Source organism: Lissotriton helveticus, chromosome 3_1 (assembly GCF_964261635.1).
Source record: "Lissotriton helveticus chromosome 3_1, aLisHel1.1, whole genome shotgun sequence".
NCBI classification, from domain to species: Eukaryota; Metazoa; Chordata; class Amphibia; order Caudata; family Salamandridae; genus Lissotriton; species Lissotriton helveticus.
In genome coordinates, this window is record NC_136061.1 from 334,081,013 (window position 1) to 334,096,396 (window position 15,384).

Below are 15,384 nucleotides of genomic sequence, written 5' to 3' on the forward strand. Positions count from 1 at the left end.
CGCCCTACCTCACAAGCACTGCATTTTCAATACCTGAGCAAGGAATAGTTTGTGGATTTCTTTGGAGCCCAGTTCCCTACAACCAACCACCTGTAACAAGAGAATACTTCCACCATTGGCTCTCTTGAACAGCGAATGCCGTCTTGCAGGTCACACATGCAGAGTGGCATAAAAATAAGTGTACTGCCCTCAGTGGCACGGCTGGTGGGCCAATACTTTACCTTGTCAATGATTTTTCTTTCCATTCTTTCTTCTTTAGTCTTTGCTATTTATTAGTCATCCTCATATATTTAAACTGTGTCTATGGGTTATAGTAATGCCAGTATTATCTATGTTACACCAGTAAGACTAAAGGATCCTTCGTGATGCATATTAAAACTACAAAAAGATTTATACACCTGCTTGCTAGGAATCACCTGTATTGTTCCATTAAAACTATGGAATATGTTTTTTTAATGCAAACACGTTTTTATTTTTGCAATGAAAATATTAATAAAATATAACCATCGTGCCACTTTGCCAAGCCCAGACCTATTGGCTTTGCCAAGGCTCATTAGGCACTGAAATGTATCTTCCCTATTGCACCCCTCAGGTAATTTCTGTGACACGCACTCTTTCTAGTTGTTTCTCAATTTTGTTAAGAATTGAGTTTGGATGATAAAATATAACCTCACACAAATATTTTGTGAATTTATATTTATGACTATAAATATGTGGAAACTAAAACTTGGGAAATTAAAAAATAGGGGTCACTGGTTATTCGGGCAAAACATGTTGCAAAGGATTAAGGCTTAAAGGAGAGGCTTGAGAGGATGTTCTGGTCGAACTGTGGGAGCCCATCACTACTACTCAATAGCCACACACAAATCTGCCTCTGCAGTAGGCTGAGACATGCACAATTGGCACTAGCTCTCAGTCAATACTTGCTGAAAGGTTTTCTGGAATCCATTGGGCTCCAAAGGTAATGTTGGTGATAGATACAGAAAAAGAGCCTGGCCTATCATCCCAGAGAGATTTCCAACGAGAAGCTGCTTCCTTGACACCTTCCAAGCTATTCCAACGCAAGATTGTTGCTGCAAAACTCACCTGAAGCTTCCAAATACTCTCGCTCTCACTGGAGATTTTGTTGACTGTTTCGCTCATGAGGGCGATCAGCATGTTCAGCAGCAGGACGTAGGTCAACACCACATACAGGATGAGCAAGAACATGAAGAAGTGCTTGAACTTCAGGTTCTCGTTGAACTCCAGGTCGCCCATGCCAATGGTGAACTTGAAGAGCTCCAAGGAGGCGATGTAGAGACCACTATAGGTGCCACGTCCTTCGGGGTCTTCGCTACCCTCTGCGGTGGTCACGTTATTAGCTTCCGCAGGAGGCTCACCAGTCAACGTAACTAGAGCTGAAACAAGAGAAGTTATGCTATGGGCGTCAGTCGCTAACAAGCAGACATGAGAGGTGCTGTGGCCAAGGCATGTTTGTATTTCCACGTATTCCGTTTGAACGTGTGCTCGCTACAGCATATGTATCTATGCAGCGTGTAGGTATTTGTAAGTTTTTGAATGTTTGATATGCGTTTGTTGTTAGTTTGATTGTGTTTCTTTCTCTTAGTCTCAATTTAATTAAGTACAATTTAGGTAAATTCATTCATGCTTTATGGGTTAACAGGCGGAAACATCCTTTACAACGCAACTTTTACTACGCAAACCATTACAACGCATTGCGCTGGGGGGCGCTCTAGGATAGGGAATAGATTTAATTTACTATCCAACACCTTCCCTAGAGTCCACGGGGACTGGAGTTGGAATAGTAAATTAAACTATTCACTATCCAGCACCCCAAAGCGCTATGCGTTGTAAAGGCATGCGTTGTAAAAACCGCGTTGTAAAGGCATGCGTGGTAAAAGCATGCGTTGTAATGTCATACATCCGTTAACAGGCATTGCGGGGTCACAGGTGTTGGGTTGATGAAGATACCACAACCTAACAAGTACTCTGCTGATGTTAGTGCTGATTTTGTGAATTCTTCTAGCAGAATGCAGATCTCTCTCTCTCCCCCTGTGTCTCTTTCTCTCTCCCTTTCCTACCTCTCTACCCTTCTAACCTTTTTGTTCTCTTTATTCTTTATCTTCTCCTTTCTCTCTTGCTCTTTGTGAGAAGTTGGCCTGGTATATGATGTTCACTATTCTAGTGAGCACCTTGCACCAGTCCAAACAACCCTTATGGTGATGGTTGTAAAGTCAACCTTATAGACCAGCTATCCTAGTGGTAGCATGGACAAAGGCAGTCTTAGGCTATACTCAAGAGGGCATGTGAAGCCGGCTGTTTTACCATATACAAACCTTTTAATACCAAATGAAAGGACACCACACAGGTTATATATTTAAAATATATATGTATTTATTTCTAAATAAATCCCCTTAACTCTTTATGAGCACAGGAGCACAAGTGTATAACAAGTAACTTACTATAACATACAAAAGTTGCACAATATGGATAGGCCCTGGTTGCCCGTTAAACCATATACTAAAATAGTGGTATAAGTACCACGTCACGAACAATGGTAAGGCCTAGGGCCTTGGAAATCGCTGGGGCTACACTGGACTAACAGTAGTTAGGGAGCAGGAGGCCCACATGATGCGGGTGCAGTGTCTGAATGCACACAGGTGCACCTATAGAAGTCAATGGGTGCGTAAAGTTAGAAAGTTAAGGATTTGGAAGTCTTCCGGTTGGACTAGAACTTAACCACTTAAAACTAGGACACTAGGAGTGTAAATCTCTACAAGAGCACCGCAGTACTCGCATTACCTCACCCACAGGAAGCGGTTGCATAGGTGTCAAAGTGTGTCGGGTTTCGTCGTGGAGTTCTATGGAGCCTTGGAGAAAAGATGCCGCAGGCGACCAGGAGAGAAAAGTCCGGTTGGATCCAAAGGTGGATCGAAGATGTAGAGGGGACAGAGTCTGGGTCACTAGCCAGTGACCAGGAAGGAACCAGGTAGGAACCAGGCAATGTCGGGTTGCGATCAGATGATGTCGAGAAGCTTTTCTCCGCTGCCACCTGGACTAGGAGGTGTCGACGATGACCAGGAGCTGGGCACGGACTGTCCCACGAAGGTTCTCACTGATGGCGGTGTCGGTTCTCGATTCGGAATCAACAGGCCTTGGCAAATGCAACCCACGCAGGAATCGAAGATGGCTTCTGGATCAGACAGCAAGGTCTGATGGGCTGCTCCATTTCAGGGGAGCAAGGGCCAGTCTGGAGCAACCAGACCAGCGTTGAAAATTCAAAGGTTCGTCGGCACAGAGGCCACTAGCCAACGGGCAAGTGACCGGTCAGACGTGTCAAGCACGAAAATGCAAAAGGGCCCCACGCAGCACTCGGTGAGTGTGGAGAGGTGATCTTCGGTGCAATGGATGCTCGAGGCTGGGGCTTCGCAATCCCCAATGCACAACTTCAAGGGGGCCTCAGAAGCTGCACGGAAAGCAATTCACTGGCTTTCCAAGATGGCCGGTCCCACGTCTCTCGTCACCTCCACGGGTCTCAGCTTTGCTGTGGCTGTGGATCAGGCTGTTGGATGTCTGGAAGTCCGGGTCTTGTCAGGCTCTGTCATTCGAGCTCCGGCGGTAGCAATGATAAAGCAAACCGATGAGCGCTTGATAGTGCCTGCTTGCACAGGGTGGTCACTCCTTGACCACAAGGGGGATTCTTCAGTCTTCTACGTCGAGTAGGATGTCGAAGGGTCCAGAGTTTCGTATCAGAGTTTCAGTCAGGATTATCTAAAGTCTAAGGACACAGCTCCTACCTTTATTCCAAATCAAGGGGCTGGTTTACCTGCTAGGTCCCTCCTATGGGTGGGACCCAGGAAGGGGGTGGTTACACCCCTTTCCCTTTGTCCAGTTTCACGCCAGAGCTGGGGCTGGAGTGCCCCAAAACCGGTTTGAACTGGCCTATGCATGGGACACCTTGTGTGCCCCAGGCAGTGTCTCTTTTCATTCAGCCCTCCCTGCCCCAACCCACTATCTCCTGTCTGGGGTGGTGTTAGCACCTCCCTGTGACAGGAAACCTATTCTCCAAGCCTCCCTCGCTGGAAGGGCTCCCAGCAGCAGGAGGTCAGACTTCTGTCTGTGGCAGCAGCATCCATTTTGTGATGCTGAGGCTCTGGTTAACTTTAATCGGGATTAATGGAAGTAACATGTCTTCTCCCTCTAGCAGGGTGGAATGCTACCCCCGTCGCCAGAATTGGCGAGGGGATAGTATTCCAAAGCGGATGTCACCTTACACGACATGTTTTGATAAAGCCAAACCAAAGATAGCATTTAACCGCGAGGTTCATAATGCACTTAAGAGTATATGGTATGGCATTATCCTAGAACAGCTATAAGGACATGGTTCCGAAAGCTGCAGACAGGCTCAGCTCATGCTAGAGCACCATCTCACATAAAACCAAGCACTCTGCCTTCAGGATTGTTAAGGCCTGCCTTAGGAGAGACTTATAGGTGCATATGTGTCCAGATATAGGTTTAGACATAGGAATACTATATCTATGCAAGGGGTGATTACACGACCTTCCCCCAGCTGAGTGATCAGCCAGTTGTGTCAGTCTGGATGGCCAGCCAGGGGTGGCAAAAAATATGCTGCAGCCCCTGGTAGGCCTAGGATGCACCTATGCCCTGGGTACCTATAGTACACTGTACAGGGGCCCATAAGGTGACCCAATCCCAATTGGTGATGTACCTAAAGAACATGTTGTGAATTTAGAGAGAGAACAGCAGGGCTGTGGGTCTGATTAGCTGGCCCACAGCCACATTAAGTCGAAAACCAGTGAAGCAAAAAGCAACAAAAATGGGGTGACCATAGGATAGCAGACCCTACTCTCCTACATAACCCCCTCCCCAAACGCAGGGACATTAAACTTAACCTTGACCAGATAAGTCTTCATGTTCTAAGTGGAAATACCTGGAGAGACCATCTGCATTGACATAGTCAGTCCCTGGTCTGTGCTCCACTGTAAAGTCCATCCCCTGTAGGGAAATGGACCACCTGAGCAGTTTGGATTTTCACCCTTCATCTGATTTAGCCACAAGAGGGGCTTATGGTCGGTCTGAATCTTGAAGTGAGTGCCAAACAAGTATGGTCTCAACTTCTTCAGGGCCCAAACCACAGCAAAGGCCTCCCTCTCAATAGCTGACCAACGTTTCTCTCTAGGGGTCAGCCTTCTGCTAATGAAAGCAATGGGCTGGTCTTGACCATCTACATTAAGTTGTGAAAGCACGGCTCCCACCTCCAACTCAGAAGCATCTGTTTTGGACAATAAACTCTTTTGAGTAGTCAGGACTCTTTAGGATAAGTGCAGAGCACATGGCCTTCTTTAGGTCATCAAATGCCTTTTGACAGCTAACTGTCCACTGAACCTTTTTTGGCATCTTCTTTGAAGTCAAGTCATTGAGTGGTGTCACAATGGACCCATAATTCTTGACAAATTTTCTGTAGTACCCAGACAGGCCCAAGAAAGCTCTGACCTGTGTCTGGGTAGCTGGAGGAGCCCAGTCCTTGATGGTCTGGATCTTACTCTCCAGTGGTTGAACCTGACCCCCACCTACAAGGTGGCCCAGGTACACAACCTTACTCTGCCCTATCTGGCACTCTGTGTCCTTGATAGTTAGGCCTGCCTTTTGCAGGGCCTCTAAAACCTTCTTCAGGTGGATCTGGTGATCCTCCCTGGTGGAGCTGAAGACAGCAATATCATCAAGATAAGCTGCGCAAAAGTCATCCAACCCAGTAAGGACTTGGTTCACCAACCTTTGGAAAGTGGCAGGTGCATTCTTCAAACCAAAGGGCATTACCACAAATTGATAATGACCTCCTGGGGTTGGGAAAGCAGTTTTGGCCTTGGCATCCTCAGCTAACCTGATCTGCCAATAGCCAGCTGTCAAATCAAATGTGCTCAGAAACTTGGCAGAAGCCAATCTATCAATGAGCTTATCTGCTCTTGGAATTGGGTGAGCATCTGTCCTAGTGACAGCATTGAGACCTCTATAGTCCACACAGAACCTCATCTCTCTCTTACCATCTTGGGTGTGAGGTTCTGGTACAAGGACTACTGGGCTGGCCCAGGGGCTCTCTGATGGCTCAATTACTCCCAACTCAAGCATTTTCTGCACCTCAGTCTTTATACAGTCCCTGACATGGTCAAGTTGCCTGTAGATTTTAATCTTCACAGGCAGACTGTCACCAGTGTCAACCTCATGGGTGCACCAGCTAGTCTGACTAGGTGTTAAGGAAAACATATGTCTAAAGGCCTGCAGAACTTGTCTGCAGTCCTGTTGCTGCTGGTCAGTGAGGCTGCCTGCCAAGGCGACTCAATCAACTGAACCATCATCAGGGTTCTGAGTCAACAGGTCTGGGAGAGGGGCACTCTCTTCTACTGTTCCCCAGCTGTAGCCATGAGCAAGCCCATGTCTGTCCTGTCAACATATACCTTGAGTCTGTTGACATGGAGCACCCTGTGGGGGCTCCTAGGGGTGCCAAGGTCCACCAAGTAGGTGACCTCTCCCTTTTTCTCAACAATGGTGTGGGGTCCAGACCATTTGTCCTGAAGTGCTGCTGGGGCCACTGGCTCCAACACCCACACCTTCTCTCCTGGCTGGTACTCAGTCAGCACAGCCTTTTGGTCATGCCAAGCTTTTTGAAGTTCTTCGCTAGCCTCAAGGTTTTTAAAAGCCTTCTCCATATACTCAGCCATCCTGGAGCGGAGACCAAGTACATAGTCCACTATATCTAGTTTAGGCTTTTTGAGAGGTAACTCCCATCCTTCCCTCACAAGACATAGGGGTCCTCTTACAGGATGCCCAAACAAAAGCTCAAAAGGGCTGTAGCCAACCCCCTTTTGTGGGACCTCTCTGCAAGCAAACAGAAGGCAGGGTAAAAGGATGTCCCATCTTCGCCTAAGCTTTTCAGGTAATCCTTTTATCATCCCTTTGATGGTCTTGTTGAACCTTTTAACAAGCCCATTGCACTGTGGATGGTAGGGTGTAGTGAATTTATAATTAACACCACACTCCTTCCACATAGCAGTCAAATATCCTGACATGAAGTTTGCACCTCTGTCAGAGACAACCTCCTTTGGAAAACCCACTCTGGAGAAAACTCCAAGTAGGGCCCTTGCCACAACAGGTGCTGTTGTGGTCCTCAGGGGAATAGCTTCTGGATACCTGGTGGCATGATCCACTACCACCAGTATACATCTGTGCCCAGATGCTGTTTGGGGGTCCATTGGTCCAACAATGTCTATCCCCACTCTCTCAAAGGGTACCCCCACCACAGGTAGTGGTATGAGGGGGGCCTTTGTTGTGCCACCTGATTTGCCACTAGCTTGGCAGGTAACACAGGAGCGACAAAACTCCTTGGTGTCTTCTGACATATGGGGCCAGTGAAAGTGAGGGACAAGCCTGTCCCAAGTCTTGTTCTGGCCCAAGTGTCCTGCTAAGGGAATATCATGGGCCAAGGTAAGAAGGAAGCCCCTAAATTGCAGAGGTATGACCAACCTGCTGGAAGCACCAGGCTTGGGGTCTCTAGCCTCTGAATAAAGGAGCCCTTCATCCCAATACACTTTATGGGTACCTTGAGCATTCCCAGCAGCCTCAGAAGCAGCCTGCTGTCTGAGGGGTTCAAGAGAGGGGCAATCTAGTTGAGCCTGCCTCAGACCTGCCCTTGAGGGTCCCCCTGTCCCAAGAAACTCAACCTGATCAGGCCCAAGTTCTTCTGGGACAGTTCCCTCTTGGATCTCAGAATCATCCTCCTGGGAGGGCTGATCCTCAACCTGAGGCAGGGGGGAAGGCACTGCCTTAACCCTCCTGCTCTTTCTCTTGGGTTGTGTCTGGTCTATAGTTTCAAGATCCAGCACTGGTTCAGGTAAGCACTTTTTGGCCTGTGACCTGGTCACAGCAAGGATATGTGCTGAAATACCTAGCATCTCTGCATGAGTCCTATACTCCACTTCTGACCATACTGAGTTTGCTATATCATTGCCCAAAAGACATTCAACTGGGAGGTCTGCACTTACCACAACTCCTTGGAGGCCAGTTACCCCTCCCCAGGAGAAATTAACAACTGCCACACTATGTGTAGTAGTGACATTGCTAGCATTGGTCACCAGGTAATTATCACCTAGTACAATCTGTCCAGGGTCCACAAAGTTAGGTGTCACCATAGTGACACTGGCACAAGTGTCCCTGTAGGCCTGAGCCACTTTATCATTGATCAAAGGTGCCTGTCTGTACTTGCCCAAAGTATTGGGACTCTCAGTAGTGGACATAGCCATGTCCACATCACATATCAAGACAGCCTGAGTAGGAATCCTGACTAGGCCAGGATCCACCTCAGTACCCATGGTTAACCCCACTATAGCCTTGGGTTGGGAACTACCACTGCTGGCTGTACTAGGGGGTGCAGGTGCTTTAGGGACTGCAGTGGTAGGGGCTGTACCTTTATTGGTGCACTCACTAAACCAGTGAGAGGCAGCTTTACAATAATTGCACGAAGATTTCTTTGGACCTTCTTCTTTTTCTTGGAATTTTGGGACCCCCCCTCATTAGAAGTATTTTGGGGGCCTGAAGAAGACTTCTGGTCTTTTTGTTTTTGATCTCCACCCATTTGGTCTGCCTTTTTCTGGTCACCACCTTGGTTCTGGGGCCTCTGCTTAACCCTGGTTCTGACCCATTTGTCTGCCTTCTTTCCCAATTCTTGGGGAGAGGTCAGATCTGAGTCAATCAGGTGTTGGTGCAACAACTGGTTCAGACAATTATTAAGGATTTGTTCTCTCATGATCAAATTATACAATACTGTATAGTCCTTCACTTTACTTCCCAGTAACCAACCTTCCAGAGCCTTAGTGGCACAATCAACAAAGTCAGTCCAGTCCTGAGTCTGTGTCTTCTGGGTATCTCTGAACGTTAATCTGTACTGTTCAGTGGTTAAGCCAACCCCATCAATTAGAGCACTCTTCAGGACAGAGTAGTTTTTAGCATCCTCCTGGCTAATAGTGAGGAGTTTGTCTCTTCCTTTTTCTGAAAAGAAGAGCCACAAGATTGCTGCCCACTGACCTTGGGGGACCTGCTGTACCATGCAGGCCCTCTCCAAAGCAGTTATCCACTTGTGGATGTCATCCCCATCTTTGTAGGAGGGCACAATCTTACTCAGGTTACTATGATCATAGGACCTGTCTTTATCCTTAGGGATATTGCTGCCACCAGTGGAATCTAATCCACTTAACTTTTGCTCCCTTGCTAAAGCAAGTTTAGCTTGGGCCAGGGCTGTTTCCTCCTTTTCTACCCGAAGTTGGACAGCTCTCATCCTAGCCTCATGTTCTCTTCTCTGGGGGGAAGTCATTCCCCTTTGAGAACCCCTTGAGGCATTAGAGAGGAGAGACTCCCTGGAAGGAGATCTTTCCCTTCTATTGCCTGGATTAAGTCTACTGTTAGGTCTGGAAAGGTGCAACCCTTCTTCATTCCCATGTAAGCTTAGGTTAGCCTGGCTAAGACTCCTGACTTGGACCTGGCTATCATCTCCATCTGAATCTTCCTCCACATCTTCCTCATCTACTTCTGGGGTTAGGGAGTCATCTTCTGTGGAGTGTACACCTTCACCTGTGTTATCTGGGGGACCTGGTTTAGAGGCCCTCTCAAGATCACCTCCCTATAGGACTTCTATCAGATGTTGGATGGTAGGGTTGGAACCCTGTTTCAACTTCCTGGAGGTACACAATGACCTCCTCTTTCGGAAGTTGAGCATATCATATCTGGAGGGTGCCTTGGAGAGGTCACTTACCACAGGTAGAGAACCAGAGGGTTCACCTGTGCCAGACATGTCTAGTGAGGTGTGGTGTGTGCACCTACCTACACTGAGTGTTTACCTACTAGAACCTCTCTAGGAGTTGTAGTCAGGGTGTGCTAGTCCCTTTTCTCTAGAACAACTACGTTCAGTAGAATTTATGTATTTTAAGTTTTGTTATATGTACCTATGGTACCTAATGTGATCTTTCAAATGATATCAAAGATTACAATTGGTAAAAAACAGCAAGCTCAAATCCCAACCGCTGCACACCAATGTGAGACGTTGGCCTGGTATATGATGTTCACTATTCTAGTGAGCACCTTGCACCAGTCCAAACAACCCTTATGGTGATGGTTGTAAAGTCAACCTTATAGACCAGCTATCCTAGTGGGAGCATGGACAAAAGCAGTCTTAGGCTAAACTCAAGAGGGCATGTGAAACCAGCTGTTTTACCATATGCAAACCTTTTAATACCAAATGAAAGGACACCACACAGGTTATATATTCAAAATATATATGTATTTATTTCTAAATAAACCCCCTTAACTCTTTATGAGCACAGGAGCACAGGCGTATAACAAGTGACTTAATATAACATACAAAAGTTGCACAATATGGATAGGCCCTGGTGGCCCGTTAAACCATATACTAAAATAGTGGTATAAGTACCACGTCACGAACAATGGTAAGGCCTAGGGCCTTGGGAATCACTGGGGCTTCACTGGACTAACAGTAGTTAGGGAGCAGGAGGCCCACAGGATGCGGGTGCAGTGTCTGAATGCACACGCGTGCACCTATAGAAGTCAATGGGTGAGTAAAGTTAGAAAATTAAAGATTTGGAAGTCTTCCGACTGGACTAGAACTTAACCACTTAAAACTAGGACACTAGGAGTGTAAATCTCTACAGGAGCACCGCCGTCCTCGCGTTACCTCACCCACAGGAAGCGGGCGCATAGGTGTCAAAGTGTGTCGGGTTTCGTCGTGGAGTTCTATGGAGCCTTGGAGAAAAGATGCTGCAGGCGACCAGGAGAGAAAAGTCCGGTTGGATCCAAGGGTGGATCAAAGATGTATAGTACCTGAAAGCAGAGCGGAGAGAGTCTGGGTCACTAGCCAGTGACCAGGAAGGAACCAGGCGATGTAGGGTTGCGATCAGGTGATGTTGTGAAGCTTGTCTCCGCTGCCACGTGGACCAGGAGGTGTCGACGACAACCAGGAGCTAGGCACGGACTGTCCCACAAAGGTTCTTGATGATGGCGGTGTCGGTTCTCGATTCGGAATCAACAGGCCTTGGCAAATGCAACCCACACAGGAATCAAAGATGGCTTCTGGATCAGACCAGCAAGGTCTGATGGGCTGCTCCTTTTCAGGGGAGCAAGGGCCAGTCTGGAGCAACCAGACCAGTGTTGAAAATTCAAAGGTTCGTCGGCACAGAGGCCACTAACCAACGGGCAAGTGACTGGACAGACACGTCAAGAAGGAAAATGCAAAAGAGCCCCACGCAGCACTCGGTGAGTGTGGAGAGGTGATCTTCAGTGCAATGGATGGTCGGGGTTGGGGCTTCGCAATCCCCAATGCACAACTTCGAGGATGCCTCCGACGCTGCACGGAAAGCAATTCGCTGGCTTTCCAAGATGGCCGGTCCCACGTCTCTCGTCGCCTCCACGGGTCTCAGCTTTGCTGTGGCTGTGGATCGGGCTGTTGGATGTCTGGAAGTCCGGGTATTGTCAGGCTCTGTCGTTCGAGCTCCGGCGGGAGCAACAATAAATCAAACCGTTGAGCACTTGATGGTGCCTGCTTGCACAGGGTGGTCACTCTTTGACCACAAGGGAGATTCTTCAGTCTTCTACGTCAAGTAGGATGTCGAAGGGTCCAGAGTTTCATATCAGGTTTCAGTCAGGATTATCTAAAGTCTAAGGACACAGCTCCTATCTTTATTCCAAATCAAGGTGCTGGATTACCTGCTAGGTCCCTCCTATGGGTGGGACCCACAAAGGGGGTGGTTACACCCCTTTCCCTTTGTCCAGTTTCGCGCCAGAGCTGGGGCTGGAGTGCCCCAGCACCGCTTTGAACTCACCTATGCATGGGACACCTTGTGTGCCCCAGGCAGTGTCTCCTTTCATTCAGCCCTCCCTGCCCCAATCCACTATCTCCTGTCTGGGGTGGTACTAGCACCTCCCTGTGACAGGAAACCTATTGTCCAAGCCTCCCTCGCTGGAAGGGCTCCCAGCAGCAGGAGGTCAGACTTGTGTCTGTGGCAGCAGCATCCATTTTGTGATGCTGAGGCTCTGGTTAACTTTAACCGGGATTAATGGAAGTAACATGTCTTCTCCCTCTAGAAGGGTGGAATGCTACCCCCGTCGCCAGAATTGGCAAGGGGGTAGTATTCCAAAGCGTATGACACCTCACACAACTTTTTTTGATAAAGCCAAACCAAAGATAGCATTCAACCGCGAGGTTCATAATGCACTTAAGAGTATATGTTATGGCATTATCCTAGAACAGCTATAAGGACATGGTTCCGAAAGCTGCAGACAGGCTCAGCTCATGCTAGAGCACCATCTCACATAAAACCAAGCACTCTGCCTTCAGGATTGTTAAGGCCTGCCTTAGGAGTGGCTTATAGGTGCATATGTGTCCAGGTATAGGTTTAGACATAGGAATACTATATATAAGGAAGGGGTGATTACACGACTATGCCCCAGCTGAGTGATCAGCCAGTTCTGTCAGTTTGGATGACCAGCCAGGGGTGGCAAAAGATATGCTGCAGCCCCTGATAGGCCTTGGATGCACATATGCCCTGGGTACCTATAGTACACTGTACAGGGGCTCATAAGGTGACCCAATCCCAATTGATGATGTACCTAAAGTACATGTTGTGAATTTAGATAGAGAACAGCAGGGATGTGGGTCTGATTAGCAGCCCACAGCCACATTAAGTCGAAAACCAGTGAAGCAAAAAGCAAAACAAATGGGGTCACCATAGGATAGCAGACCCTACTCTCCTAAACTCTTCCTACCTTTCACTTTATGTCCTTATTTCACCTTGCTCCCCTTATGTCTGCATATTGTCTTTCTTTCCAGCTTTTCTTCTTTCCTTTATCCATCTTGCTATTGCCTTCTATCCCTCTGTTCATCCCGCTCTCTCTACTTCTCCCTCTCTTTCACTTTCTCCCTTTATTTCTCTCCACCCTCTTTCTCTCTTTATTTATTCTCCTACCTTTCTGTGCTTACCCATTACACTATTGTTTTGTTTTCTCTTTCTAGCTTTTCTATTCTCCCTTATTCCACTGCCTTCTTTCCCTCTTTGCCCCTACTTCTTCCATTGTATCGCTTGCTCGCCTTATATTCCCAAGAAGATCCTCTCTGTGTTTTTCTGTCTACCACTCCCTTTTCATATTCATCTCTCCCCTTTTTCATTCTCCCCTTCTGTGTTCCTCCCTGTTTTTCTTTCTGATGTATTCTGTACCTGACAGGATAGACTGGAGGACCCACGGAGCCGTAGCATGCCCAGAAGCAGGTTATAAAGTGGAAGCATTAACATTTTAAATCTGTTGTCTGAAGACAATCCTCACCTGCTGCAAAGCCGAAGAGAAACACGACGTACACCATCAGGAAGCGTACGATGTCACGCAAAATGGTCTGAAAAAGACAATGACTTTTGTGTTAAAAAATAATATATTTTCTGGTACATATGTTGCATTTAAAAAAAAGGGGGCTTTGCTGTCATAGAGGGACATTTCAGAGTGCTAGCAGAGCAAAACAGAAAAGGGTCAACGTGGACCCTATGCTAACAGTATTTCACATATAGATGGGTAGCACACCTTTTTAAACACAAAATTTCTCCTTCGTTAAATTGATACTTTTCACATTCGGCGTGCTCACTTAATCGTGCCAAGCTCAAACATCACGTGCTTAAAACTTAACTACGATATTTTGTGGCTACTTTTTACCCCAAAAAACAGTGGCGACAACCTCTTTTCACTGCGCATTTGCTTTCAGTATTTTTGAATTCAAGTGTCTTTTTTTCTTTTTAAATTGCTTCTGTTTTAACTCATCATATCCGCTTTCTCTGATTTTATTCACCATGCAAGGTAATCTTGCCAATTTTTATAGTTTCTCATATTCAAGTCGGCCTTCCGAGCCTTTTCTTCCAAGAATACGCACAAAAAGCACCATTCGTTAAAAGCAGTTTATTTTAATCCAATGCATTTCGGACCTCCCTGGGGTCCTTCGTCAGGGAAAACTGAAATAACAACAACAACGTTTTTAGACTTGTGTTCCACCTCTTATCTACCAACAAAATCTAATAGTTAGAAAAACACCATTAATTACACATGCTTAACATTGCTCGATAGCCCCGTAAAAAACACCCCTCTCTGCGCTGCCATTTTCCACTATATCGAACATTTCTCATGCAAGGAGAAACATCGACATTCTTGGAGTATGTTTGTTAGGACGTCTTAAAAACGGAATTATTTGTTTTAAACTTAGATGAATTCCCCGTAGAACAAAGTGTCTTGTTGTAAATGTATTTTTATAATGATGATGATGAGACATTTAGACTTATGTTTATTTACTTATTGATTAAATGAGAAACCAATTGCACTATGGGAAATGGAGTTTTAAAGGAATGCTCAGGTGTTTTTTCAGCCCCTGGATAGAGAGGGAGGGTTTAGATGAAGAGGCGGGAAGGAGAAGGTTTAAAGGAGAGTAGTCCTAACGAACAAAGCAGATTTTACTTGCTCGCTCGACACGCGAGAATGACCCATTACAGCAGGTATGCGTAGACAGTGGGATCGGGTATTGAAGAAAAGTTGTGGAAATGGGTAGCAGTTTTATAAAATGGGGAAGATTTGCTGAAGACAGAGGAGGGGGAGTAGAAGGGTGGAAGAAAAAGGTTATGATATAGTGGAAAATGGCAGCGCAGAGAGGGGTGTTTTTTACTGGGCTATCGAGCAATGTTAAGCATGTGCAATTAATGGTGTTTTTCTAACTATTAAAATTTGTTGGTAGATAAGAGGTGGAACACAAGTCTAAAAACGTTGTTGTTGTCATTTCAGTTTTCCCTGACGAAGGACCCCATGGAGGTCCGAAATGCATTGGATTAAAGTAAACTGCTTTCAACGAATGGTGCTTTTTGTGCGTATTCTTGGAAGAAAAGGCTCGGAAGGCCGACTTGAATATGAGAAACTATGAAAATTGGCAAGATTACCTTGCATGGTGAATAAAATCGGAGAAAGCGGATATGGATGAGTTAAAACAGAAGCAATTTAAAAAGAAAAAAAGACACTTGAATTCAAAAATACTGAAAGCAAATGCGCAGTGAAAAGAGGTTGTCGCCACTGTTTTTTGGGGTACAAAGTAGCCCCAAAATATCGGAGTTAAGCCCTATGCTAACAGTGCCATAGGACTCCAGCTGCACCCATGAGACCCAGCTATGCTGAACCTGCTCTGACGGTTGCTTGTGCTCCCAATCAGTGGAACGTAGGCGGGTAATTCGGGCTGCAGTGTCCCTTCTGGTACACAACTATGGCTGGGTTGCATATGCCTAGTTCCTG

General features: G+C 46.6%; 1 protein-coding gene across 2 annotated transcripts in view; it reads right to left on the reverse strand.

The window, feature by feature from the left end:
- Window positions 1-15,384, reverse strand: part of LOC144822436 (transient receptor potential cation channel subfamily V member 1-like) — a 572,663-nt gene that overhangs the window by 32,238 nt on the left and 525,041 nt on the right. For both annotated transcript variants that reach the window (XM_078679954.1, XM_078679956.1), the window contains exons 12-13: window positions 13,399-13,465; window positions 1,087-1,397 (exon numbers count right to left, since the gene is read on the reverse strand). In XM_078679954.1, coding sequence (XP_078536080.1) covers window positions 1,087-1,397; window positions 13,399-13,465 — 378 coding nt within the window. The remainder of the gene's footprint in view (window positions 1-1,086; window positions 1,398-13,398; window positions 13,466-15,384) is intronic.